At 40.5% G+C, this 26,677-nt stretch overlaps 1 protein-coding gene across 1 annotated transcript; it reads left to right on the forward strand.

Moving 5' to 3' along the window:
- Positions 1-623: 623 nt before the first annotated feature.
- LOC131252869 (uncharacterized protein At5g02240-like) lies at positions 624-26,583 on the forward strand. The gene is made up of 7 exons (XM_058253627.1): positions 624-889; positions 14,001-14,272; positions 14,367-14,403; positions 14,503-14,600; positions 23,261-23,322; positions 24,465-24,588; positions 26,345-26,583. Exons 1-7 carry the CDS (start codon positions 700-702, stop codon positions 26,462-26,464), a joined length of 903 nt encoding a protein of 300 aa, XP_058109610.1. The 5' UTR covers positions 624-699; the 3' UTR covers positions 26,465-26,583.
- Positions 26,584-26,677: the final 94 nt, after the last annotated feature.

The following is a 26,677-nucleotide window of genomic DNA, read 5'->3' on the forward strand; positions in this document are numbered from 1 at the left end:
CATATAACCCCTACACGCAGCGCACGTGTCAACGAGACAACCGTGAACGAATTCCGGAACGTGGATCATATGGGGCCCACTTCATAGATCACGGATGAAAAACGGTATTTTTGTCCACTCACATGGAGGCAAGGCACGTGTGGCCGCGTGTAAATTCACGTGTATGATTAGAAGATCCTGACGTCGATTTTGGGTACTCTGGTGGAGTGTGGTGAATGATACGCAGGCACTTTGAAATTACTTAGACATTTTATACGTGGCATACAATTAAGTAAAATTAAGCTGTTCAAGTTATGGATGGCAGTTTAGATGTACATGAAACAATTTGAGTATCTGACCGTTGAAGTGGTGGACATTTATTGGACGGTCAAAAATGAAAAATCTTCAATGGTCGATCTCATCAAACAAGTGTCCACAAATTCAGAGGATAGGGTTCTTCAACGAATTTGATTTTGGGAAGTTTAGTTAGGGACAGTGGGTTCCACAATTTAGTCTGCTTAGTTTGAGTTAGAGCGCCTGCGTATCAAGCGTCATACGCTGCCAGAGTATCAAATAACTCCCGACTTAGATAAGGTTGGTGAGAATCTCAACTCCAACTCTAACTATAATAAAAAGAGGAAAAAAATAAATAAAGGGAGGGAGGCTGATTCTCGCTTCTTCGAGCCATCGCGGTCGTTTGATTGTCACCCACCGCCTCTAATGGAGATGGCGACACGTGTCACTCTAATTTCTTCTCCTTCATTGAACGGCTATAAAAGATCTCCCATTTCCCTTCCTTTCTTTTTGCCTTTTCATCAGAGGAAGAGAAGCAGCAGAACTCTCACAGTTGTAGCTATGGCAGATGTACCGCTGAGCACCGTTCTAGTTACAGGAGCCGGTGGCAGAACTGGTAATTTCGCACTTCTTTCTGCCTCTTTTTCTGTTTTTTCCCATTTTCCAGGAAATGATAAGGTAGACACTGTAGCGGCAGAATACGGTAGAACCCCATCTCTATTGTACAATCGGCATGGATTCTTGCAAATCTGGACCGTCCATCTAGTAGACCCCACCTTGAATATACAACTGTTAAAAAACCAAAACCAGGCCGATCGGATGATCATTGGTGTTGTGACTACGCGCTTCTACCATCGGAGTTTTCGGGCGGTACAGTAAGATCGGTGTGGTCTTTCAACCGTAGAATGTATCCGGTAGGGTCCACTAAATGGACGGTCCCGATTTACACGTCTCCTCTCTGAGTTTATAGCTGGGAAAGGGTTCTCTTTTTCGTTGATTCTTGTAATGGAGTTGCAGGTTTAGATTATTCAGTGATAATGGCGGACTTTACAAAGTTTATGCGGGTTCTGACGAGCGTGGCCCACCTTTTGGTAATCAAGACCATTGGTTAATGTCATCCGACCAGGGATGGGCTATATCCCTAAAATCTCCTTGATAGGAAGAATATCAACCGTTCAATTTGTGGCCTATGGATAGACGGTTGAGAAGAGAAGACAACAACCGTACGCATGGAACTAAGAAAAGTCCTGGTATTGGTTGGTGGGGATCTTTATGGAATGGTCCATCCAAGGTGTGCCTTGATGGACCCATGGTCTGGATTACTGAACCATGGGCCCTACTTGTTAGAATTGAAAATCCCATTTACTCAAGTGGGTTGGAGGTAGCTTTGAATTAAAGAGGGATAGAAAGGGTATGAGGTAGGGGAAATTGAAGTGTCTACCTTGAAATAACTAATTACTACTTGATGCATGTACGTCACTTGAGGAACGTGATTCGCAGTCGGGCCCGCCGTGGATGGCCACACGCGGACACATTGGTGACACAACTATATTCTCAAGAAAACTAATCATGATTTGGTTTAGATTGATCTGATGGGTTCAATGTCGTCATAATCGTTATCGTATTGAAAATTGTAATTTGGGTCGAACCGCAAATGCTACCTTGCATCATAAGATTTTTTCAAATTGTCTTGATCAAAAAAATAGAAACTATCGATAAAAGTTGTGAATAAGTTAGAAAGAAATTCATCATTATCCATTTTTCATGAACATGCATCTAGAAAATTAATGCTAATTATGAATTTATCAATTGAGTACCTGTATAAGGTATATCTGTAAGTATATAAATGTGTCATTGTGTTATAATAAAGCTCAAAACACTCAACCAATTGCTGATTTACACGTACTCATGTTTGAGTATAAATATATAATTCAAGAAAGAAACGAAGTGTCTAAAAAGTATCCATCCTCACATTAGTTACCAATTCCTCTCACATATCCTTAATCATGTTAATATATCCTATCGAAACTCCTTAATTTCCCAAGACCCACTAAATTAACTCTTTAGGGACCCTATCGTGTGCTTTATCTAAGTCAATGTGATCATTTGGAGATCCTTCCTCCTCCCTATATATCTCCATCAATTGTCTAAGTAGGAAAATAGCTTCAGTGGTAGACCTTTCATGCTTCGAAATTGATTTTTTGATACAGTCATCTCATGCTTTAGTCTTTGCTCAATCACTCTCTTCCAAAGTTTCATAGTATGGCTGATAAGTTTAATCCCACAATAGTTAGTGTAGCTTAGTATGTCTCCTCGGTATTGTGGTACTTTTCCTTCATTTGTTTGGCATTTTCTTTGGTTTGGCAATCTTGTTGAATGACTTTGTCAACCAAAATAACCAAGTATCCCATACAGTTCCAAACCTTTATTGGAATACCATCTGGTCCGAGGGCCTTTCTTGTTTCATCTTTCGAAGCTTACTTCACTTCAGATATCCTAAACCTATTAATGTATCTATAGTCTCCTACATTTGAATTTGTGGTTCCTTTTATCTCTATGCTCTCAGAGTGACTATAATTCAACAAGTTTTGAAAATAACTTTTCTACCTTCGATTGATCTTATTGTCCTTTACTAGTACCCTTTAGTTATCGCTCGTAATGCACCTAATATGATCTAGGTACCTACCCTTCATCTCTCTCATTTTTGTAAGTTTGAAACATTTTTATCACGTTCTCTTATCCCTAATTTATTATAAAGATCATCATAAACCTTAAGTTTAGCCTCACTGCTTTCTTAGCAATCTTTTTGGCATTTCTATATTGTTCAAAAATTTCATCGCTTCTAATTCTTTTCCAGGCTTTGAAATATAGATGTTTTGTTATGTTTATAGAGGTTTCAAAACAAGCTAGTATATTTCGATAAGTTTTTTGTTTTTGGTTATATTAGAAACTTCTCTCATAAGGGCTTGGGCCCCTTTAGAGATTTTTCTTGAGGTGCATGGAGTGTATGTGCCACATGCCATTTTTCACACGTGTGCTTGCGCTAAGCTAACCTACACCAAACTAGGTTGGGTCGTGGACGAGGCGGGTGTGATGCAATGTGATGTGGTATGTGCTTTTGTTTTGAAAGGTGGCGTGATGTGCTTTTTAATGTGGTGTGTGCTTGCCATGTATTGTATTTTGTTTTTCAATTTCTTATTTTTTAATAGGTTTTTTAACATTAAAATGCTTTAAATCTGTAACGGTTTATTCTTGATTCCTTTAGCCGTTTCTAACCGTTAAATAGTAAGAGAGAGAGTCCTTTCTCCCTATAAGAATCCAAGCAGGGGTCAACCAAATACCATTAAAAAAAAACAAAAAAAACCTCTGCATCCTCTGTGTGTGTGTGTGTGTGTGAAACCTCCTTTTTCTTGTGCAAAACTAATGTCCACCGTAGATATCCAGGTCTGATTTGGTAATGCAACCACAGTCAGAGTTACATTTCCGTGGTGGGTCAATTGATTCTCGGAACTTTTCTGTTGTCTTAACCATTGCACTTGTATGAAGCAGAACTAGTCTTAAAGATAGACATGATTTTGCTCAGTTCTATGATCTTCTAGTAGTCTCGAAAGAGATAGTAAGCCTACTCTAACTTCATTTTCTGTTCTTATCCATCTCTTAAATTAACATGTTTCTTACAAATAGCCTTTTGTACATCGTCATTCAACCACCAAGTTTCCTTATATGATTGGTTTTTCCCTCTAGATGCTTCTAAAACATCTTTTTGTCACTTTCCTTGTGCACTTTACCATCTCATTCCATGTAACAATTACTTCTTCCTTGTCATTCCACTTTTCTTCTTCTTTTTTTTTTTTGAAAGACAACTCAAATTTTATTGAAAAGAAGAGCAAGAAACAACAAACAAGGGGGGCACTAAAAGAGCAACCCAAGGGCTAACCAAGAAACTAAAGATTACATTCCCTTAATTTAGAGACACAGGAAGCCCATTCTATAACCAACGTCCTAGTCCTATGAGAGGCACCCTCTGCCAATTTCCATTCATTTCTAAAACATCTAGCATTTCTTTCTTCCCAAACGGCCCACCAAATTGCTAGTGGCGCCATCCTCCACAACACCTTTGCCTCTTTCCTAAACCCCACTCCATGCCACACAACTAAGAGAGACTCCACCAAATTTGGAAAAGACCGCATAATATGAAAACATCCCAACAAATTCGTCCAAATGGACAAAATAAAAGGGTAGTGTGTGAAGAGATGGTCCATTGTTTCCTCATCTTTCATACACAAGATACAAATAGTAGGGATCGCCATCTCCCGCTCCTGGAGGTTGTCGATGGTTAACACTTTCTTTCTACCCACCAACCACTCAAAAGTTGCAAATTCGCAATCTTAGGGGGAACATCATAATGCCAAATGAATTTCGTGTGCCCACCATCCCCAATAGAATAAACTCTGTGAAAAATAGCATAAAAGGATTTATTTGAGAATGATCTTGACTTGTCAGCCTTCCACATCAATTTATCTAGATTGGAGCTGCTTAGAGCCTAAAGATAAATGCATTGAAGAAGTGCCACAAATTCATCCACTTCCTCATCATGAAGTGATCACCTACTAGGGAGATCCTAGACGACTGCCCATCCTATTTGAGAGAAACAATCCGCCGTCATAATGGAAGGATTCGGGGCCAACCTAAAGATCCTTGGGAACTCAATTTTTTAGAGGAGCATATCCAACCCATGAATTTTCCCAAAACCAAATTCTTTCACCATTCCCTAAGGAAATAAAAAAGACCCCTTCCACAAACGTTGACTTGACAAATAAAATCCCCTTCCACAAAGTCGATGCTCTATATGTAGAGCAATTCCTAATCCACCATCTGCCATACAAGCACCCATATTGGCTTTTAATAACATCCTTCCAAAGCGCTCTCTCTTCCTCCCTGAATCTTCAAAGCCACTTCCCTAGCAACACAATATTTATGGATTTTAGATCCTTAATACCCGCGTGTCTGTTTTCATAAGTCATGCAAACCTCCTTCCAATCCAACAAGTGAAATTTCTTCTTGTCTTCCACCCCTTGCCACAAGAAGTCCCGTCTCAATTTCTCAAGCCTTCCTAGCACCGAAGCTGGGCATTTAAAGAGCGATGTGAAGTAGAGAGGAAGATTTGATAATTCACTTTAATAAGTGTGATCCGTTCCCCAAGTGAAAGATACCAACCTTTCTATCTTGTAAGCATCCTTTCAAATATTTCCACCACTTTATCTCAAAGGTGTTTGGCCGGCTTGCCTACATAAAAAGAGAGACCCACGAAAGTAGTTTGGAGTTTCCCCAAAGCACACACAAAGGTGTTGGCCAAGGCCTCCACCTCAACTACCTCCATCCACACCCCAAACATTTTTCTTTTAGAGACATTTACTTTTAGACTAGACGCCACCTTGAAACTAGGAACAATAGTCCCTAATAGTCCTCAACTTCATCAAATAGGTGATCTTTACAAGAAGTCAATTTATTTATAAATAACATTGTTTCTCTCCTTTTAAATTCCACAACCTAGTTTTTGGATACTTATTAATTTCACTCCCTTTCTTTCATCTTTTAATATAAGCATCCATAATCATTAACCTTTGTTGCATAGTCAGACTTTCTCCCGATATAAATTTGAAATCCTTACATATTGATCATTATGTTTTCCTAAGTAGAAAGAAATTGATTTAGCTTGTATATGATCAACTTTTTTGACAGTTAGTAAATGTTCGTCTCTCTTTTTGAAGTATGTGCTAGCTAGTGCTGGATTGTATGCCATAGCGAAATTAAGGATGGCATCCCCTGTTTAATTTTTTCTCCAAAACTATATCCTCCATGTATGCTCTCATATCCTTTACTTTCTTTTCCTACATGACCATTTAAGTCTCCTTGTACAAATGTCCTCTCTTCGTTCAGAATTTCTTGCAGTAGTCCATCCATATATTTCCATAGTTGTCTCTTGATTCTATCCTGTAACCCTACCTGCGGCGTAAAGAGGATTCACACTGCTATGGTTTTGTGTTTTGAACTCACAACCCTTTCTATTCATGCTCTATATCTTTATACAACTTGAGAGGCCTAATTTTAGGCATTCAAGAATATGTAACTGAAAAGGAAATTTACAATCACAATTAATAGCAATATTTACAGGAATAAAAAACTGATCCTAAAAATCATGGGAGGCATAAAATCCGGTGATGTTAATGGTGGCAGCTAGGCTTGAGTTGGCACTTGTTTGATTTCTTCAGTTTCCTTGATACGCCCCCGCAAGAACGGGCTACCATCGGATAGGCCGATCTTGTTTTGTAAGTAGTCTGTCCGTTGCCTTGAAAGTGGCTTGGTGAGTAAGTCTGCGAGTTGGTCATCAGTGTGTACATGCTGAATATCGAGAATTTTTTTTTCAACCAAATCGCGCACAAAGTGAATGTCTATTTGGATGTGCTTCATCCTTGAATGCTGAACAGGATTAAAACTGAGTTGTGTTGCACCCAAGTTGTCACACAAGAGTGTAGGTGGCTGTGGTAATGTAAACTTCATTTCTTGGAATAGAGATAGCAGCCACATGGACTCTGCTGCAGCCGTTGCTAATGCCCTATACTCAGCTTCGGTTGATGACCGTGCAATGGCACGTTGCTTTTTTGAGCTCCATGAAATGGGAGTGTGACCAAGGAAGAGGAGATAAGGTGAAGTTGATTTCTTATCATCCAAACTACCAGCCCAATCAGCATCCGAGAAACATGTGAGTGCTGGATTTGATGTTTTTCTGATATTGATGCCATGAAAAATGGTGTTCTTCAAGTAACGCAGCAGTCTGTCCAGTGGGTCTGTGTGGGGCTATACATAAACTGAGAGAGTTTATTCACTGCGAAGCTTATATCAGGGCGAGTTAAGGACAGGTATTGCAATGCTCCAATCACTCTACGATATTCAGTGGAATCAACTGATGAAGAACCATCTGCCAGCTTTAGAGAAACCGAGGTAGAGAGAGGGGTTGTGACATCCTTAGCTCCATCCATACTTGTTTTAGCTAGTATATCTCAAATATACTTATGCTGAGTTAGAAACAAGCCCTCTTTGGTAGGAATGACCTCAACACCGAGGAAAAAATGTAAGGGCCCCAAATCTTTGATGGAGAATTTCTGCCCAAGTTGATCAATAATGCTTGCAACAAATGTTGAATTGTTACCAGTGAGAATCAAATCATCGACATAAACTAAGCAATAGGCAAGTGTGGAGCCATCATGAAACACAAATAGAGAAGAGTCGGATTTAGCATTGATGAAACCAAATTCTAACAGTGCCTATTTGAGTGCAGAATACCAAGCACGAGGTGCTTGTTTTAGCCTATATATTGCCTTTGTAAGACAGCAGACATGATTTGGTTGTTCCGGACTCCTGAAACCAGGTGGTTACTTCATATACACCTTTTCAATGAGATGCCCATGAAGAAAGGCATTATTGACATCTAATTGCCTTAGAGACCAGCCTTGCATAACAGCAAGGGTTAAGACAGTGCGAATGGTGACTGGTTTTACGACAGGACTGAATGCCTCTTTATAATCCAGTCCTGATCTCTGATTGAACCCTTTGGCCATGAGTCTGGCCTTGAATCGATTAACAGATCCATCAGCATGCCTCTTAATCCGAAACACCCACTTACAGCCAACAATATTACAATCAGTCGGAGGTGGTACTAGTTGCCATGTATTGTGACTCATTAATGCAGTCAATTCAGAGGACATGGCATCATGCCATCTAGAATCAGTAAGTGCTTCAGTAACACTTGTGGGTTCCAAGGAGGGTGGAAGAGGGTGCTTAGTGACCACAAAAGATTTTTTTGGCTTACAGATATTATTCATGGATCGGGTAGTCATTCTTTGAGGACGGACTTCATTATTCTCAGAGACAGCAGGTTCATGCATTTCTAATGGAGAAATTTGGCTCGAAATCAAGGGAGGAGAAGAAAGGGTACTTACCTTGAGAGGAGGCGGTTCAGGGGAGGACCCATTCGTAGACGATGGCGAGACAGCAGCACCCACTTCCGGAGATTCAGTATTTCCAAGTGGAGGTAAGAGGACTTGCGGCAACGAGATCGTTACAGAGGAGTCTTTGGCGGCTGATGGAGTTGAGATGGGCACGGGACTGTTAGGATTTGATTTTTGAAAAGGGAAATTCCCTTCATGGAAGATGACATGCCGAGAGTGAAAAATCTTTCGGGTATTGGGCTCACCGCAGAGATACGCATTTTGGGAGAGAGAGTAACCCACGAATGTGCATGGTTGGGCCTTGGGCTCAAGTTTGTGTTTGTTATAAGGCCTAGTTAATGGATAACATAGGCAACCAAATTGCTTGAGCTTGAGATAATTGGGGATTTGTTTGAACAAATTTTCAAACGGTGATTGATTGTTCAAAGTCGAGGTGGGCATTCGATTTATGAGATAGGCAGCGGTTTGAAACGCGTATGGCCAACATGAGAGAGGCATGTGAGCATCTGTGAGTAAGGTGAGACCAGTCTCAACAAGATGGCGATGTCGTCTTTCAGACATACCATTTTGTTGTGGAGTGTGGGGAGCGGTAGTGTAATGACTAATCCCATGGACTGAAAGATAAGATTTGAGGCCAATATATTCCCCACCATTATCGGAATAAAGACTCTTTATTTTTGTGTTAAACTTATTTTCCACAAGATTTCAGAATTGCGGAAAAATTGTTTGAACGTTGGATTTATGAGTCATAGGATAGAGCCAAATGTATTTGGTATAGTGGTCAACAAAAATAACATAATATTTTGAGCCATCAATACCAATTTCATGAGATGGGCCCCAAACATCCGTGTAAATCAATTCCATGGGAGCGGTGCTAGTAAGACCATGAGTATTAAATGGTTGACGATGAGCTTTATTTTGAGAACATGAAGTACAAAGAGATAAATTGCCATTCTTATTGGTGGGTAAAGAAAAAGCATGAATTAAATGATGGACCAATTTTGACGATGGATGACCAAGTCTTTTGTGCCATCCATCGGTGGTAGTACGTTCATGAACATAAGCAACAACATTTTTGGAATTTGGTGGTAGATGCTCCGGAAATGGGTACACTCCATCTTCACATTCGCCGTTGAGTAGTGTCGCCCCCGTGATCCGATCCTTCACCAAAAAATAAGTAGGATGAAATTCAAGGTAAACATTATTATGCTTGGTAAAGTGGTGAACGGAAATAAGATTTTTTTGAATGGTTGGAACACAAAGGGTATGACGCAAATGAAAGACACGATTAGACGATGCAAGAGATAAGGAACCAATATGAGACACGGGCAAACCTGATCCATCACCAATTACCACCTCATCAGTACCATCATATTCAGAATTAATCGACAGATTAGAAAGATCGGTGGTCATATTGTGAGATGCCGCCGAGTCAACTAGCCACTTTTGATTTTTTCCTTGAGAGGATGCTGCACAGTTGGCGGTGAAGTCAGCTGAGGACATTTTTGGGCAATTTTTGGCCGTATGGCCCACTTGATCGCACCATTGGCACTTGGGCTTATATTTCCTCTGGCCCGAATTTGAGGGCCCATTTTTGTGATACCCATTGTTGCTGCGAGTCTTGTTGGAGGAAGACTTAGGGCTCGGTTTATGCTGTCCAGGGGCACCTCCTTGCCGATTAGAGTAATTAGCAGTGGGAACAAATGTTCCTGCCGTTTGATTCTCCAGTCGTTGAAGGTAACTCTCATGACCTACAAGAAGATCATGTATTTCCTCAAATTTCAGAGAGGTCTCATGAGCATGAATGGGTGCCGCAATTTCTCTAAATTCGGGACCCAATCCATTGAGAATGTAGAGGGTTAAATCATCATCCGAAACCGGATGATCAATGATTGCGAGTTCGTCGGCAATCACTTTGATTGCTTGAAGAAACTCAGTGACGGTGCGATTTCCTCGTGTGCTCAAGGTCAAATCTTCCTTGAGTTGCATCGCACGCATCCATGATTTTCCCGCATATAAACGGGTAAGTGCTGTCCAAGCCTCATGGGATGTTTTGTATGCAACAAGGATTGGGGTAATAGTGGTTGAGGTGGAGGCAAGAATGGCGTGGAGGATGAGTTTGTCTTGGCGAACCCAGTGGGAGTTCGTGGCTTTGGAGGCAGCGGAGTTCGTGGCATCAATGGCAGGGCATTTTTTGACACCAGTGACAAAGTCAATGAGATCATAACCAATGAGCAATGCTTCAAATTGAGCCCTCCACTGAGGAAAGGTAGAAGGGGTGAGTTTCTCGTTGATGGTGGTTGCGACATTGATGGTGATGATGGGTGAATCAGTGGTGGATGCAGGGGTGGCAGCCATGTCACAGGAAGCAAGAAAGGAAAGCTACTCGTTAGAGGTCTGGCGCTCTGATACCATAAAGAGGATTCACACTGCTATGGTTTTGTGTTTTGAACTCACAACCCTTTCTATTCATGCTCTGTATCTTTATACAACCCTAGAGACCTAATTTTAGGCATTCAAGAATATGTAACTGAAAAGGAAATTTACAATCACAATTAATAGCAATATTTACAGGAATAAAAAACTGATCCTAAAAATCATGGGAGGCATAAAATCCGGTGATGTTAATGGTGGCAGCTAGGCTTGAATTGGCACTTGTTTGATTTCTTCAGTTTCCTTGATACGGCGCATATGCACTAATAAATTGATTGTCTCCTCTCCTAACACAAGTTTTGTTAATAAAGTCATATCACATAATCTCCTAACATCTATAACTTTATCTACCACTATCCTACCCCATTTCTATTATTGCCTTTTCCTATATACCAAAGTTTATATCCATCATTTTTAAAAAAAAGTTTTGACCCCTTTCCATGTAGTCACCTAAACACAAGTTATGTTTACTCTCCTTTATTTCATCATATCTGCTAGCTCCAGAGTCTTACCTGCCAATAATCCTATATTCCATGTGACAAGACAAATCTTTTTCCCTTGGACTAGCTTCTTTACTCATGCGCATCCAAAATGGCACTGGAACCCTTGCCTACTTCTTACAACAACCAGGCATTATTATGGTGCATAGCTTCCGGGGGTCTCTCTAGCCAACTTTTGCCTATTTCTCACTACACCCAGTTTCTGATGTAGCGTATTGCTTATAGGTAATGCCTTAGCATGATTTTGGAATGTCATATTGTTTAGATTCATGACGAAAGTTATGACATAAGTTTGATGCTGGTAGCTAACCTGATGCAAGCCCTGTCCTTTATCTAGGCCGGGGTGAGACCACAAAACTCCCACAAGTGCAATGTAATAGAATATTACATAGGTTGATTACAATCAAGCACTATCTAATCGTCTATTACATAGGTTGATTACAATCAACGAATTCCATTGCTATTTTATCTTTATATTTACTTATTTTAATTAAAAATTCAGAACTAGTGTGTAACTTACCCTACACACTGCGTAGCTTATGACTTGTGATTTAGAGGGGTGAACGTTGCTCCACACGCTATTTCCTATTTAAAACACTAAGTAGAACAATTTGTTTTTGTCCATTCTTTCTTATATAAGGCTTCTTTGTATTATCAACATCCATCTTTCAAAATTTATTACTCATCTCATGATAACTAGGAAGTTTTAAACTCGGTTTGAATGCCGCAACCACTTCCATCACAGGTGCAAAGGAAGTGCCTCTTAGAAAATTGAATGGTAGGGCATTGGTGTGGATGATGTAGCAATAGAAAAAAACATTTTACCCGACGAGGTTTGGGCAAGCGGCCATCACTGTGGGTTTGCTCCCTATAGGTGTGGGTTCGACTCCCCTCCTCGCCATTACCAGATTCACATGGTTGCAGGTGATTGCGTGTATCCTCAGGGAATAGTCTCGCCCCAAAAGGGGCGAGGACACCCTGTGTCGTTAAAAAAAAGAAGTAACGTTTTCCTATCTCCCTTTTTCCAATGTCTATTTAGAGTGGCTTGTTGCTTTCCTTCTCTGATACTCTCTTCACACAAACTCATCCATGGTCGTCTTTCCTTTCTCACCTGTTTCATCTGCATCATATATGATCAAAAGTCTTACAACATCATATATAGCCTCTTCTTTTTGTTGCTTTTCACTAGTATTAGTGCTTAATACCATCTTGAACTTTTCGGCCATTTAATCGCCAACTTAGGAATACTCCTTGGGAAAACGCTGATGTTTTCTTCTTTTTTTAGGCAAGATGATATTTTATTCGAAACACACCTACCTGATGACTCTTCTCATAAAAGTTATATTTTAAGGTGAAGATTATTGTCTTCTTGCACTTTTGAGCTATCAGGCCAAGTTACATTACTATCCTTTGACTTTATCATCTTTAAGAATCAAAACAATCCTAGAGTAAAGAAAGAGCAAAAGAAAAAGAATAATATTTATTTTCTTAAACAAAAGAAAGACACAAGAATTCTTGACCATCCTATGTTTTTTGTACCTATTTGAATGTTAAATCATGTTCTTGTCTAATCTCTGTCTTTTGTACCTATTTGAATGTTAAATCATGTTCTTGTCTAATCTATGTCTTTTGTACCTATTTGAATGTTAAATCATGTTCTTGTCTAATCTATGTTTTTTGTACCCATTTGAATGTTAAATCACGTTCTTGTCTAATCTATGTTTTTTGTACCTATTTGAATGTTGAATCACGTTGTGAAAAGCAGAGTTCGAGCCAACTAACTGATGATAAAGAAATGTTGATTTCTTAGGTGATTAGGAGTAAAATAGTGAGTAGTCTGACTTCAAAGGGAAAAATCAGATGTTTACATCATGAAGATGATAATAAACATCTGATTTTGCCCTTGGAATTCAGACCACTCACAGTTTCATTCTTAATCATCCATTTGTTAGCCATCAATTGGATGGTTAGGACTGGTGATCAATGTAATGTTAGAGATAAGTTTCATCTACAATATGGCTTGCAGTTTGGATGGTTTGGATACCATACTTGAGTGCCACATGTGAGGTGGACGAGTCACCACTATTTTGAAAATTGTGGTGAACTATCGTCAGAGTTTGCACTTAGTTTTGATATTCAAGACTTTAGGGATGCTTCCTTTTAAATTAGCTACCCATAGGAGTTTGCATTTGTATTTTAGGCTTTCGCCTTTTTAATAATATTGTCAATGTTAATAAAAAATAAAAAATCTCTAACATCCTTTTGCTTTGCTTTGCTTTGTTTTTTTTTTTTTTTTTTTCCCTCTCTCCCTTTGGGTCATGCAATGAATTGTATTTGGTTAAGCCCAAGAAAACAAATCGTAGCATTCATCAACTCAACAGAATTATTTGGTGTGAAATGACCACAGCGAGATTCACTATGGGTGAATTTTGTCACCTTTCAGTCAAGATCCATGCTAAATCTAATGGAAAGTGTGGGACCCACTTATTTTGACCATTTAAGAAGCAAAGGGATCTAGAGGATCTCACTTTTACAACACTGGCCACAATTCAAAAAATGAATATGCTTGCTTCCATTGTGTCAGAGTAAGATGATCTAAGCTGTTCATCAATCTAAGTTGAGTGGCTTTTGTCTGGAACTGTTGCTTTTCTACTTTTTCCATCCAATCCCAACTTTTACATTCTTCATGGGGAACTTAGAAGAGAATGGGATGCTTTTTCTTCATTTATGAATCATGAGTTTTCAGGCTTTTTTTAAGACAATTTTTTTCCTGAATGTTTTGCAGGTCAAATTGCTTATAAGAAATTGAAGGAGAGAACAGATCAGTTTGTTGCAAGGGGTTTGGTTAGAACACCCGAGAGCAAGGAGAAAATTGGAGGAGCGGATGATGTTTTTGTTGCGGATATTAGGGATGCTGAAAGCATCATTCCTGCAATCCAAGGTATTGATGCATTGATAATTCTCACGAGTGCCGTGCCAAAGATGAAACCTGGATTTGATCCAAGCAAAGGCGGGCGACCTGAGTTCTATTTTGAAGAGGGAGCATATCCGGAACAGGTAGTCTAGGCATTCAGTTTCTGGTTTGAACTGTTATTACCACTGCCAGCTTCCTTTCTTTTTTGCTAACTATTATCATACCGAACCTTTTCAGGTTGACTGGATCGGGCAGAAGAATCAAATAGATGCTGGTTAGGAATTCTTGCTTCTTTTTTTTTTCCTTCTGTCCTTCCTTTCTTTATTTAATTATTTCCTGCCTTGATATATAACTGTCTGATCCTTTGGTACAGCTAAAGCTGCGGGAGTGAAGCAGATTGTTTTGGTTGGTTCTATGGGTGGAACGGATCTTAATCATCCCTTGAACAGCTTAGGGAATGGGAATATATTGGTGAGCAAATATTTGAGCTGTTCAGATTCTTTTCTTTCTTTAGTTCTCTTAACTACCAGTTATCTTAAATGATATCTCTTCTTCAATTGCTGCTCTGTCGTACATATGGAAATGAATATCATCCTAAAGTTGATAATGTAAACCGAGACGAGCTGAAAGCTTTTGTGTATTTGAGACAACCCAAAGGGGTTGAATATATAGAGATTACAGCATCTATACAAGGAAAGAAATAAAATCAAAATTAACTATATAAGGTATGCTAGTTATACAAGGTCTATATAAGGTATGTTTCAGCCTGTCTAACATCCCCCCTCAAACTAATGCGGGTCATCGACAAGTAATAGTTTGCCAACGAGAAATGAGTGACGTACAGAAGTTAGGGACTTGGTGAAAATGTCTGCAATCTGATCATGGGATGCAACATGTGGTAGAGAAATGAGCCCAGACTGAAATTTCTCACGGATAAAGTGACAGTCAACTTCAATATGCTTCGTCCGTTCATGAAAAACCGGGTTAGAGGCAATCTGAATGGCACTGAGATTATCAACATGGAGTGGAGTAGGATTCTGCACAGGAATGCCCAAGTCGGAAAGAAGTCCACGTAACCAAACAAGCTCACTACACGTAGCAGACATCGCTCGATACTCGCCGTGCTTGATTTGGAAACAATGGCCCGCTTCTTACACTTCCAAGAGATGAGAGAAGTGCCGAGAAAAACACGGCCGTGGTAGATCTTCGTGTGAGAGCGCAACCAGCCCAATCAGATCCGAATAAGCACGAAGGTCCGAGTCGCCGTGGAGGAGAAGAACAAGTGATCGATCTAGAGTTCCACGTAGGTACCGTATGATGCGTAACACCGATCATATAAAGAGTCCGAGGAGTAGAAACAAACTGATTGACGACTTGGACAACATAGGCAATATCGGGGTAAGTCATAGTTAAGTAAACCGGACTCCCAACCAAACGACGGTATAAGTCTGGCTGTGCAAGTCGATCACCATCGTCGCGACCATAATGAATGTTAAGTTCTAAGAGAGTCTGAACGTTTTGATCCGTCAATGATGCCAAAGCGAGAAGATCCTTGGCATATTTACGCTGGCTGACCAGGATCCCACGTTTAGAACGTGAGATTTCAAGCCCAAGAAAGTATGTGAGATGGCCGAGGTCTTTCATCTTGAAGGAGGATTGCAGAACTTCCTTTAAAGCCGAGATGCCAGTAGTATCGCTACCAGTCAGTAGGAGGTCGTCAACATAGACCAGAACAATGACAATTCCGTGAGCAGTGATGCGCAAAAATAAGGATGGGTCATGACCACTTTGAGTAAAGCCAGCACCCGTAACAACATCGTGAAAGCGTTGAAACCATGCCCGAGGTGCCTGTTTGAGGCCGTACAGGGCTTTCTTTAGACGACATACCTTATTTTCAGGGATTAAGGAGCTAGGAGGAGGTTTCAAATACAAGGTTTCTTGAAGATCTCCATGAAGAAAGGCATTTTTCACATCCATCTGAGCGAGTGGCCATGAGCGAACAGAAGATATAGCCAGAAGAGTACGAACAGTTTTCATCTTGGCCACGGGAGCGAAAGTCTCATCATAATCAATTCCGTATTCTTGTTTGTATCCCTGAGCGACAAGTCGAGCCTTGTATCGATCCAATGATCCATCAGACTTGAGTTTGACCGAATAAATCCATTTGCTACCAATTAGCTGTTGAGGGTCAAATATTGCATATCAGACCCATTTATTACATAGATTTACACACATGATTCTTCCAATAATCATGAGTGACTGCCTGAGAGTATGAAGTAGGAATAGAAACGGTATCCAGAGTAGCATTCATGGCAGACATAGAGCATATCAACCGATCAGGCGCTCGATGTTCACGAGCGGAACGACGGATCGAGGTAAGTTCGGGATCAGCAACGGGTACAGTAGGTTCGGGTTGGGTAATAGGTGGTGGATCTGTACGTGGTCGACGTGAGTAAACCTGCAACGGACGAGGGAGAGTACTTGAGGCAAATGGAATTTCTGGAAAGGCAGTTAGACCAGGAGAGTTGGGAGTGTGCGGAGGAGGAAGAGATGAATGAAAAGCAATGTGCTCAAGAAACACAACATGTCGTGAAACCCGAACACGACGAGAAACCGGATCATAACATCGAAAACCCTTCTGAGTTTCCCCAAATCCCAAGTACATACATTTGACTGATTTTGGAGATAGTTTGTTACGTTCACGTGAAGCCAGGTGAACATAACAGATACAACCAAAAACACGAAATGTGGAATATGCAGGAGGTAAGCCAGTGAGAACAGAGTAAGGAGATTTACTGTTCAGAACTTTGGTTGGCATCCGGTTAATCAAGTAGACGGAATGTAACATTGCTTCAGCCCAGAAAGAACGAGGAACACTCATAGCTGTCATCAGGGTGTTGGCAGTTTCAACAATATGACGATTTTTTCTTTCAGCCACCCCGTTCTGTTGTGGAGTATCAGAACAGGTGGTTTGATGAATAATTCCATGCCCTTGAAGAAATGTACGAAAATTAGTTGAGAGATATTCCCCCCCTGAGTCAGAGCGGAGAGTTTGAACTGAAACCCGAAATTACGTCTCCACCATAGAGTGAAATAACTTGAATTTTTCAAAAACCTGTGACTTCGATTGTAGAAAGTAAATCCAAGTGTAACGTGTGAAATCATCAATGAATATTACATAGTATCATAACCCAGAGAGAGACATAATTGGTGAAGGACCCCAAACATTCGTATGCACAAGTTCAAATATAGAAGATGATTTTGTAGTACTTAGGGAAAATGGAACACACTTACTTTTTGAAAGACAACAGGAAGAACAAGAATAATCCAAATCATTTTTATTAAGAGAAATATTCCCTAACATGCCAGACGAAATTAACTGAAGTAACCGATCGGAATGTGGATGACCCAGGCGAAAGTGTCATAGTTTCCACAATTTATTTGCTGAAGAAATATCTGATGAAGAAGGAGAAAAGAAACAACGGGCCGGAGTGACAGATGGATCAAAATCCAGCACGTACAGACGACCATGCCGCCTACCCCTCCCAAGTACCTTTCCCGTCGCCAGATCCTGCACAAAACAACAGTTGGGAAGAAATATGACTAAGCAATTATTTGATGTGAGTTGACCAACTGAAATTAAATTTGAGGAGAGGTTAGGGACATGAAACACATCACGAAGGGTGAACTGGCGATGAGCAGAAGGAGAGAAAGTCAATGATCCAACAGACTGAATGGGTAGTCTAGTGCCATCCGCAGTAGAAATACCCTAATTTTCGGTGTATGGACGAATGTCGCGAAGATGGGATACAACACCAGTCATATGATTGGAAGCATCCGAATCGAAGAACCAAGTATGTAAAAGATGGGGATATATCTGACATACCGGCCGCAAAAAGGGCCTACACGATTTGCTAGATCATCGCAAGAGTCAAAGGTGAGGAAAGACCTTCAACAGAAACAGTAGATGTAGTATCACTAACAGAAAGCTCGGAAGAAATAGTGGTAGAAGTAGCAGAAAGTACATGACCACGACCACCACGTCCACGGACGGAAGAAGATGCATATGCACGTGTACGGCAGTCTTGAATGCCATGACCAGTTCGTCGACAATAAGCGCACCATTCTTTGCATTGAGCAACAACATGACCCACCTTGTTGCAGCCGCGACATGTTAAAGGAGAGGAGTCACGCGTTGATGTAGTGGTGGACACAGCAAACACCATATCAGAGGATCCCGGAGTCGAGGAAGGAAGTGATAGAACTTTCAGTCGTTGTTCCTCAGCCAATAGATCATTAATAACTGAATTCAAAGAAGGAGTGGGGCTACGGTTCAAGAGAGCAGCTCGACAATGCTCGAATTCCGGACGCAGTTTTATAAGAAATTGGCGAACTTGCGCACTCTCGCGCATAGTTTGGAAAATCCTAAAGTCATTAGGAAATATTGGATCCATCAAGGCCATCTCAGTCCAAATTGTGACAATTTTAGAATAAAATGTTTGAATACTGTCGTCATCCTGAGTAAGGTTAACGAGATCCTGTTCCAGACGATATGACCGGGCCGCATTACTTTGTTGATAAATTGTCTGAAGATGCTCCCACATTGCCTTAGCCGTGCGATGAGGTGTGAGGCCAACAGCAATGGACCGATCGACTGAATCGAGAATCCAGGTAATAATCCGTCCATTATTCATTTCCCAATCAGCAAATTTATCGACATCCGTGAAAGTGAGAATAGTAACAGATCCATCAATTAGTCCCCACAAACCATGACCCTTCAGGAAGTTCTGAAAATGGATGACCCATAGTGAATAGTTGGTACCATCAAAACTACACCTTGGGGCCTCTGTACGTGATGAGTTCTTGTCCATTGAGCGGAGTTAATATAAAGCACGCAAAGAGTTGCAGCAGAAGAAGAATAGGAACAGCAACAGGACAGCAACAGTTGCAGCAGAAGAAGAAGAGGAACAGGAACAGTTGCAGCAGAAAAAGAATAGAAACAGCAACAGGACCTGTGGATCTGGAAAATGTAGATCTGGTGACGCAGCAGGATGTTCGGATCTTCAACAGGAGTGATCGGACGCGCAACAGGGGGTGGTCGGACGCGCAACAGGGGGCAGTCGGACGCACAGGGACGCAGCAGCGCAAGAATCCGGCGACGCAGCAGCGCAGGGGGTGGTCGGACAAGCAACAGGGGGTGGTCGGACGAACGGTCGGACGCGCAGGAGGGGGCCGGATCTGCAACAGGGGCGCGGGACGACGCAACAGGGGTGGCCGGACGACGCAGGGGTGGTCGGATCTGACAGGTGGTGCCGGATTTGGATCAGTGATACTCTGATACCATGTAAACCGAGACGAGCTGAAAGCTTTTGTGTATTTGAGACAACCTAAAGGGGTTGAATATATAGAGATTACAGCATCTATACAAGGAAAGAAATAAAATCAAAATCAACTATATAAGGTATGCTAGCTATACAAGGTCTATACAAGGTATGTTTCAGCCTGTCTAACAGATAACATCTCACATCGGAATGTGTCATATTGTATCAGGAATGTGTAACAGTAAATTTGTACCGTAATACGGTATGTTCAAACAAACATTTCAAACCTTGATGGTGATGGTGACCCCAAAAGTCGCTTGACCATGTGTAGCCTTCAGAAATTCACAGTGCATTAACTCTAGCAAAGCAGGAGTGTGTTGTGTGTGCTAGGTTTCCAACTTCCCATCTTCCTTGTTCTCTCTAGTTCCCAATACGATAAAGTAGATTATCAATAAAGCCAACTCATCTTTTGCTTGTCATTCATTCATGTTAAGAGATTGGTGTTTTCCTCTTCAATGCATAATTGGTACAGAAGCAAAGTCCAAAACGATCGATAATTCTTCATCTTATGGTTATTATCAAGCTCTCTAAACAGATTAATTGCAGCTTTTTGTAGCGGTGCAATTGATGTAATGAAGTCAAATAAAAGATGTCCTTCCCAGTAAAGATTAATTGCAGTATGGTAATACTTAGTGAGACTTTGAAATGGTGGGTCAAATTTCTTTACTGCAAGTTTGAAGGATGTCATCAGTTTTAGATTGTCTGTTACATGTTTCTCAGTATGCATCGAGCGTTTACTAATGACAATGGATCTCTCTTCTCAGACTCAATGAAGTTGTTTGGATTGTCGAATGTTCTTGTATGTTGTTTTAAAGGAATGGTTAGGGTTGCATTTCAGAAGGATGATATCATGATGTTTACCTCCTGTAAGAATGCATGGATTTGAGAAATATCCTTTGCTAGATGTGTTGTAAAATGGAGACGGAAAAGGAAAGATAATTAGAAATGGCTTGGGTTACGGTTTTGCCATCTTTTAAGCGATATTTGCACCCTACCGATATATTTAATCAATTTACAAGAAGATTCTAGTAAATCCACCTCCAGGGTACAACAAACTGAATCCTTTCTGAACTGAAAATGTCTCGAGGGTTATGGTTTTGCTATCTTTTAAGCAATATTTGCACCCTACCGATATATTTAATCAATTTACAAGAAGATTGTAGTAAATCCACCTCCAGGGTACAACAAACTGAATCCTTTCTGAACTGAAAACGTCTTCTTCAACTTGCAAATCAAAGAAACACATAGCAAACACAACAAAGGAGGCTATGTCCGTCAATTACTCGGAGATGGAGTAATCACTAGTCGGCACGGGACCAATTAAAATTGTGCCAGATTCTTTCACTGAGGGCCTTGCATGGGATGTTGCATGTAGAACATAGGAGAATCGGACTAAAACCTATATTACAGACAATGAAAACAAACCTAAGACAATTAGTTTCAATGGGCTCAAGTACTTCACTAGTATGGTTCACGTTTCTCATTCCTAGGATGAACATGTACTATTGGAACCTATAATGATTAAAAGGAGGTTGAGCTGCTGCTCTTGATGAATCTTTTAAAAGGAATACTAAGATGTTGGTATTATATGGACTTCTTCAAAGGCTTCAGCAATATGCACAAGGAAGTGTGACGGCTTCTAGTTTAGTTGAAAATATGGCCTTTCTCATGATACTCATAAATCTAGGATTTACCATAAGTTCATTAACATGCCAACTTCTTCAGAAGATGATGAGTTTTCAAGTGTGTAGGACATGTCCGATTATATATGATGTAGGCCCAAGGCCCACCATGGGAGTCCCACGTGTTGAAATTTTGGTTGTTTGTTGCTAGAGATGGGGCTAAATTTCAAAGACTACCATTTACTATTTGTGATTGCTGTTTTAAAGATTCTTTGAAGATTCTGGGGATATTTTTTGGATATGCTTTCGCTATCTTTAGGCCATTACAATTATCCAAATCTTTGTAGATGGAATTGTTGATATCTTCGATAGATTAGATTGATTTGAAATCAATCTTTTTTTCTTTTTTTTTTCTTTTTCAATCTAATAGTTGTTAAATCGTAATAAAAGATTCATAAGGATTTAGGGTGCGTCTTTTAGGTTCGACAAAAAGGGATGTTCTATTGCATGAAGGTATTACATTTTCTTTGTAGGTTTCATTTTAGTATTTGTAAAAAATGAAGAAATTTCAATGAAGTTTCTTATCCCTGTCTATCCCAGTGTTCTTGTAGGTTGTGTTCTTGGTCCATTCTTGTGATTTGGGTATTGAAATTCTATTGATCCGTTAATCGGTTTGCATCAAATAGAATACTTGGTTGTTGAATAAGGTCACCAAGAATCCTAATGGAACATTGATGTGTCTAGAATAAGTGAAGGTTCAAGTCCAAAAGACACCTTGTGTGTGCTTACTTTCCTCACATCCAATATAGTCATTTTTGGGTATTTTCAAAGTAGTAGGGGATTGTTAGTGTTTTTTTATCAAGATGATCACCATTATGGAATCCATAGTATCAAACTTTCTATTATCTCTCACAGACCTCTCTCTCATATTTTTTTACCCCAAAATTATCTTCCTCTTATGCTATTCTGTAATTTTTTTTTTTCCTGTATGAATTTATAAATTTAGCAAGTCCAGACGTATTTGGTTGCTGTTGTGTTCTATCAATGTTTCTTTAATTTTGCAAGTCTAACTGTCTAAGAATGCAATGCATTTATCTCAGTTCAGAGAGGATTAGGCTTGTTATATCCTGGAGGCAGGACTGGCTGAGTAGACCGACTTCCTAGAAGGAATTGAAGGGAAAAAGTTGACAGTGTGAACTGGCACATGGAACATACTCTAAAATCCTCTTCAACTTATGAAGGAGATCATCCCATGAGATCTATGCAAAAAGGATGATTGATTTATAAAAATTTTCTGTCTGACACCCCATGTCAGACACAAGTGGAGGACTCAAAACCACCTTGCAGTGATCTTATCAGCTGCATATAAGAATGCCTTGGCACCTGGAGTGGCATATGAGAGGGATAGAAAGTGGCAACTATGCTAGATAGGCTCCCCATCTTCCAAACCAATCCAGCCAAACACAGAACCCCTTTAAAAGAAGAGGTTCCCCAGCCCCACGTGCATCTTTACATGTGAATAAGGTGGCCCCCACTTTGAAGATGAGCATGAGAAAAAACTATGATGGCCCACACACTCATCAATTGGATCTCCCCAACAAAAGAAGAAAGAATGGCCAGCTTAAATAAATAAATAAACTTTGCCAATGACCCATTGTAAATGTGAGGCCAACCTGATGAATCAACCCTTTTTTTTCCCCTCATGTTCGTTTTTCCATCTTCATAAAGGAGGCCACCTTCTGCACTGGTCGGATGCCAGGAAACTTGCCAGGTTGGCCCATGTGCCACAAGAAGGGCTAGCAAAATGGATCATCGATGTTACAGACATGATGAAAGCTCTCATCCTTGTGATAGTTAAACCATGCAACTGATGATAAATAGGACCCAAACCAGAGAGAAGCCCGAGGTATGAGGTCAAGAGGCCTCTACAGGATATACCTAGATGATTTTATTCTCTCCTCAATAATTTCCTATTTTTCATGCTTACATTAATGTGAATGATATTTCCCCCTGGTTGCTTGCTAGTTCAGATTAATCACCAGAACACCAATGACTAAAATACTGGATAGATATGTTACTGTCTGGAGAACTTTAATAGCAACGAATAAATGTTTCACGATGTTCGTAGGTGTGGAAGCGGAAGGCCGAGCAATATTTGGCAGACTCCGGCATACCGTACACAATTATAAGGTATATGACAACCCCGAGTTTTATTTATTTATTTATTTTTGGGCATATTTACTAAATTAGAATTCCTGTTTTAATGATTTCATGGCACTGGATATACTTTGTTTGGGTGTGCTTTGCGAAGCCCATGCCCACTCCAAATTTGCTCGCACACCCAAACCATGCATCAGTTAGGACCTACTGCATAGATGACCTTGCCAATGGAATCGGTTGGGTCAATTCATCAGGTGGGTCAGACCTTAGGATTTGAAGAAATTGGCAGCAAACCATATTCAGCATGCATGACCTATCTGATGAGTTAGCTAGCCTGATTTTTGCGTCATCTGCGTGGTCAGGTTCACCTGATGCATGGCTTGGATGTATGTCAAGCTTACCAGCGGCCATATCCTTGATCTATTCCATGATCTGCTTGCTCTAAATTGACTATCATTGTGTGAAGATAGCCATTAGAATCCATTATCACTGTTGTTTGTGTTGTAATATTTTTATTGTTATTTTCTGGACAAGATGCAAACCAAAACAGAGGGGAATGATCATATAGTTCAAATATATGATAATTACCATGCAGTCAAGCTGTGGAGCAAACCCATGATGTGTGTGGAATCCAAACAGTGCATCTGCTGAGTGTCCTCATGTTCACCATAAATCCCAAGCACCATCTTGATCCACAAATCAGGTGGGTCATACCATAGGGAGTGATGCACAATCATGCCTAAAACCTATATATTCACGTGATGTGGCCCACCTGAGTTTAGAAATGGCTGAGTTTTTGCTTGTCCCTTCATCCTGGTGGGTTGCACCTGATGAATGGTTTTGATGGAATATACATAACAAGGTGGAACCCATATTCCATTTGGATTTTTTTTTTTTAATGGTGGGTGTCAACCTTCCCTGTTCCCTTAGGCGTGGCCTGCTTGAGTTACTGATCAGGCTGGATTTTGGGGTCTATATCTAACTTGGGGGGTGTAATGGACGGGTGGTTAGATGCAATTTGCATACCACAATGGGTCCCACACAGCTCTACTGCATGGTAATTACCATATGTTTGATACTTAAAGAACTGCATTTGAATTGCGATCAAGCAAAAATCAATTCCGGATATTGGAATCCTTATCAATGATATGCTTTATCACTGGCTTGATCAGGGCTGGGGGTTTACAAGACAAAGAAGGGGGTCTGCGGGAGCTGCTCGTTGGGAAGGATGATGAGCTTCTTCAGACTGAAACAAGAACCATTTCAAGGGCGGATGTGGCGGAGGCTTGCATTCAGGTACTTGTGTATACTTCTGCTATAGGTTATGCCATGCAAGCATGTCAGTTCCTTATGCATCACCTTGCGAGTCTGTGGACCGGTTTAGGCGCACCCCAAAGTGGGAAGAACTGCAAATATGACTGGGCGAGTGCAGTTTCAATCCTAGTTCTAAAACTCGGTGACTGGACTCAAAACTCAGCTAGGTCAACTCGATGTGACGAAAGATCAAGCTGAGTCACTCAGAAACTCGCTGATGAGCTTGACTCAGTTAAGATCTATCGAGTCAGGGCAACTCAGTTGGCTCGAACTGATAAAAAGTCTAAATGTAGATGGTGAGATTTACCAACAGATCAAGCTTGCTGTTTAAGTTGGGCAATCTTTATACACATAATAATGTATAATAATATGAAGAGGTTGCTCGAATACACCCCGATGTACTGCAATATGATAGGTTGGGACTTCAACCTTTGAATCTGGGTCATCTTCCAATGATCCTACCCATTTATATTACAAGTCTTTGTATGTTGGAAAGAGATCAAATCCATTCAATTATTTAAACCCTTCGATAAGTGGGCTCCAATTGATTAATTCAACCCTTTGTATAATCAGTGGGTTGAAATGTTCAATCTGAGATTTTTTATTTATTTATTTTAAAAAAAAATATTTTTGCATCCCCATCCGAGGATAGCCCTTTCAAATAAACGGATTGTTTCATTGAAAAATACCCAGATCCAATGGCTAGTCCTTGTGTATCTTTTTGTAATGCGTTGTGATGTATTCCAGCAAACCTCTAACATAAACATCAATTATCTATTCAAATATTATTCGTAATTTAATTATTAAATATAGAGTTGAGTCAAACCAAATCGTATCTTCAAGTCTAGCCAACCCGGGCCACCAGGCTAGATATCGAGTCAGTAGAGTTCTCAAGTTGTAAACAACGATTTGAAGTGGACGGGTTTGGCCCATGGTGTGCTGTAAAGGCCGTTACGGGGCTGTAAAGGCTGTTACATAAAGGTAACGACGGCAACCGTTACACATTATGGGGTCGCAATGGCTGTAACATCCATTATGGAAAAAAATTGACCCATAATTGCCGTTAACGGTACATTACGTCCTTGTAAAGGCCATAACAGCCCCGTAATGGTCTATTTTGGGGCATATATAAGTTTTTCATACTTTTTAATCAACATTACGAGGCGTATATAGGTTTTTTGAGGTTTTTCTCAATTTAAAAAAAAAAAAGAGGCCGTAACGGCTGTTATGCCCCATATCATAAAGGTAACGGTGGTGGCCATTACGGCCACCGTTATCATTACAGAACACCTTGGTTTGGCCAATGCAACAATGGATTCGGGTGTAGGAGCACAGATGCGTTTCTTTCAAAATGTAAACAAGTATAAATAGGTAGAAAGCTGGAGCAGTAGTGAGGGTCCAAAGCACAATTCAAACCAGAGCAGCACCTTGTTGGATGGATTGTGCGACTTAAGGGCCCATCCCACATAATGCAGATGGTGTGGAGCAGAAAACACTCCCATCTGCAAACCCGGGCCCAAAACAGAAATGGCAAATGGGTCAGACCCATCTGCAAACTGAGCTCCAAAATGAAAATGGACTGATAATGGGATAGACCCATATCATCAAATTATCATTACAAGGCAGTAAATACATTTGCAATGCATGTATATATGTGAGCCTTTGCATATATATAGCTCTATGAGATGATCTTTTTCAGTGTCCTTTGCTCACAATGAGAGATGTTTGTGTGGAACAGGCATTGCAGATTGAGGAGGCAAAATTCAAGGCATTGGATCTTGCATCAAAGCCGGAGGGTGTCGGTACGCCGACCAAAGATTTCAAGGGCCTCTTCTCTCAAGTTTCTGCTTGTTTCTGAGCGCCAACGGTCCCGATTGTAGCATTCGATAAATGCCAGAAAATAAAAGGTTGAGATGTTTCGAATATAGTTTGTATGTGAGGTGATTATTAATAAAGCATGAATGTGATTTCCTGAAATTGAGGGTTTATGTTTGAACATATGTGAGTTTCCCATGTGATAGAGCAGTGTGGGGCCCACCGTGTTGTGCCCGTGCCCATCCAACCCGTTCAT

The sequence above is a fragment of the Magnolia sinica genome, chromosome 8 (genome assembly GCF_029962835.1).
Source record: "Magnolia sinica isolate HGM2019 chromosome 8, MsV1, whole genome shotgun sequence".
NCBI classification, from domain to species: domain Eukaryota; kingdom Viridiplantae; phylum Streptophyta; class Magnoliopsida; order Magnoliales; family Magnoliaceae; genus Magnolia; species Magnolia sinica.

Bases quoted from the DNA above. Each gene is read 5' to 3' on its own strand.
- LOC131252869 (XM_058253627.1), top strand. From the start codon at position 700: ATGGAGATGGCGACACGTGTCACTCTAATTTCTTCTCCTTCATTGAAC. The intron at 14,273-14,366 runs GTAGTCTAGGCA...GAACCTTTTCAG, and splicing joins AGGGAGCATATCCGGAACAG to GTTGACTGGATCGGGCAGAA. The intron at 24,589-26,344 runs GTACTTGTGTAT...TGTGTGGAACAG, and splicing joins TGGCGGAGGCTTGCATTCAG to GCATTGCAGATTGAGGAGGC.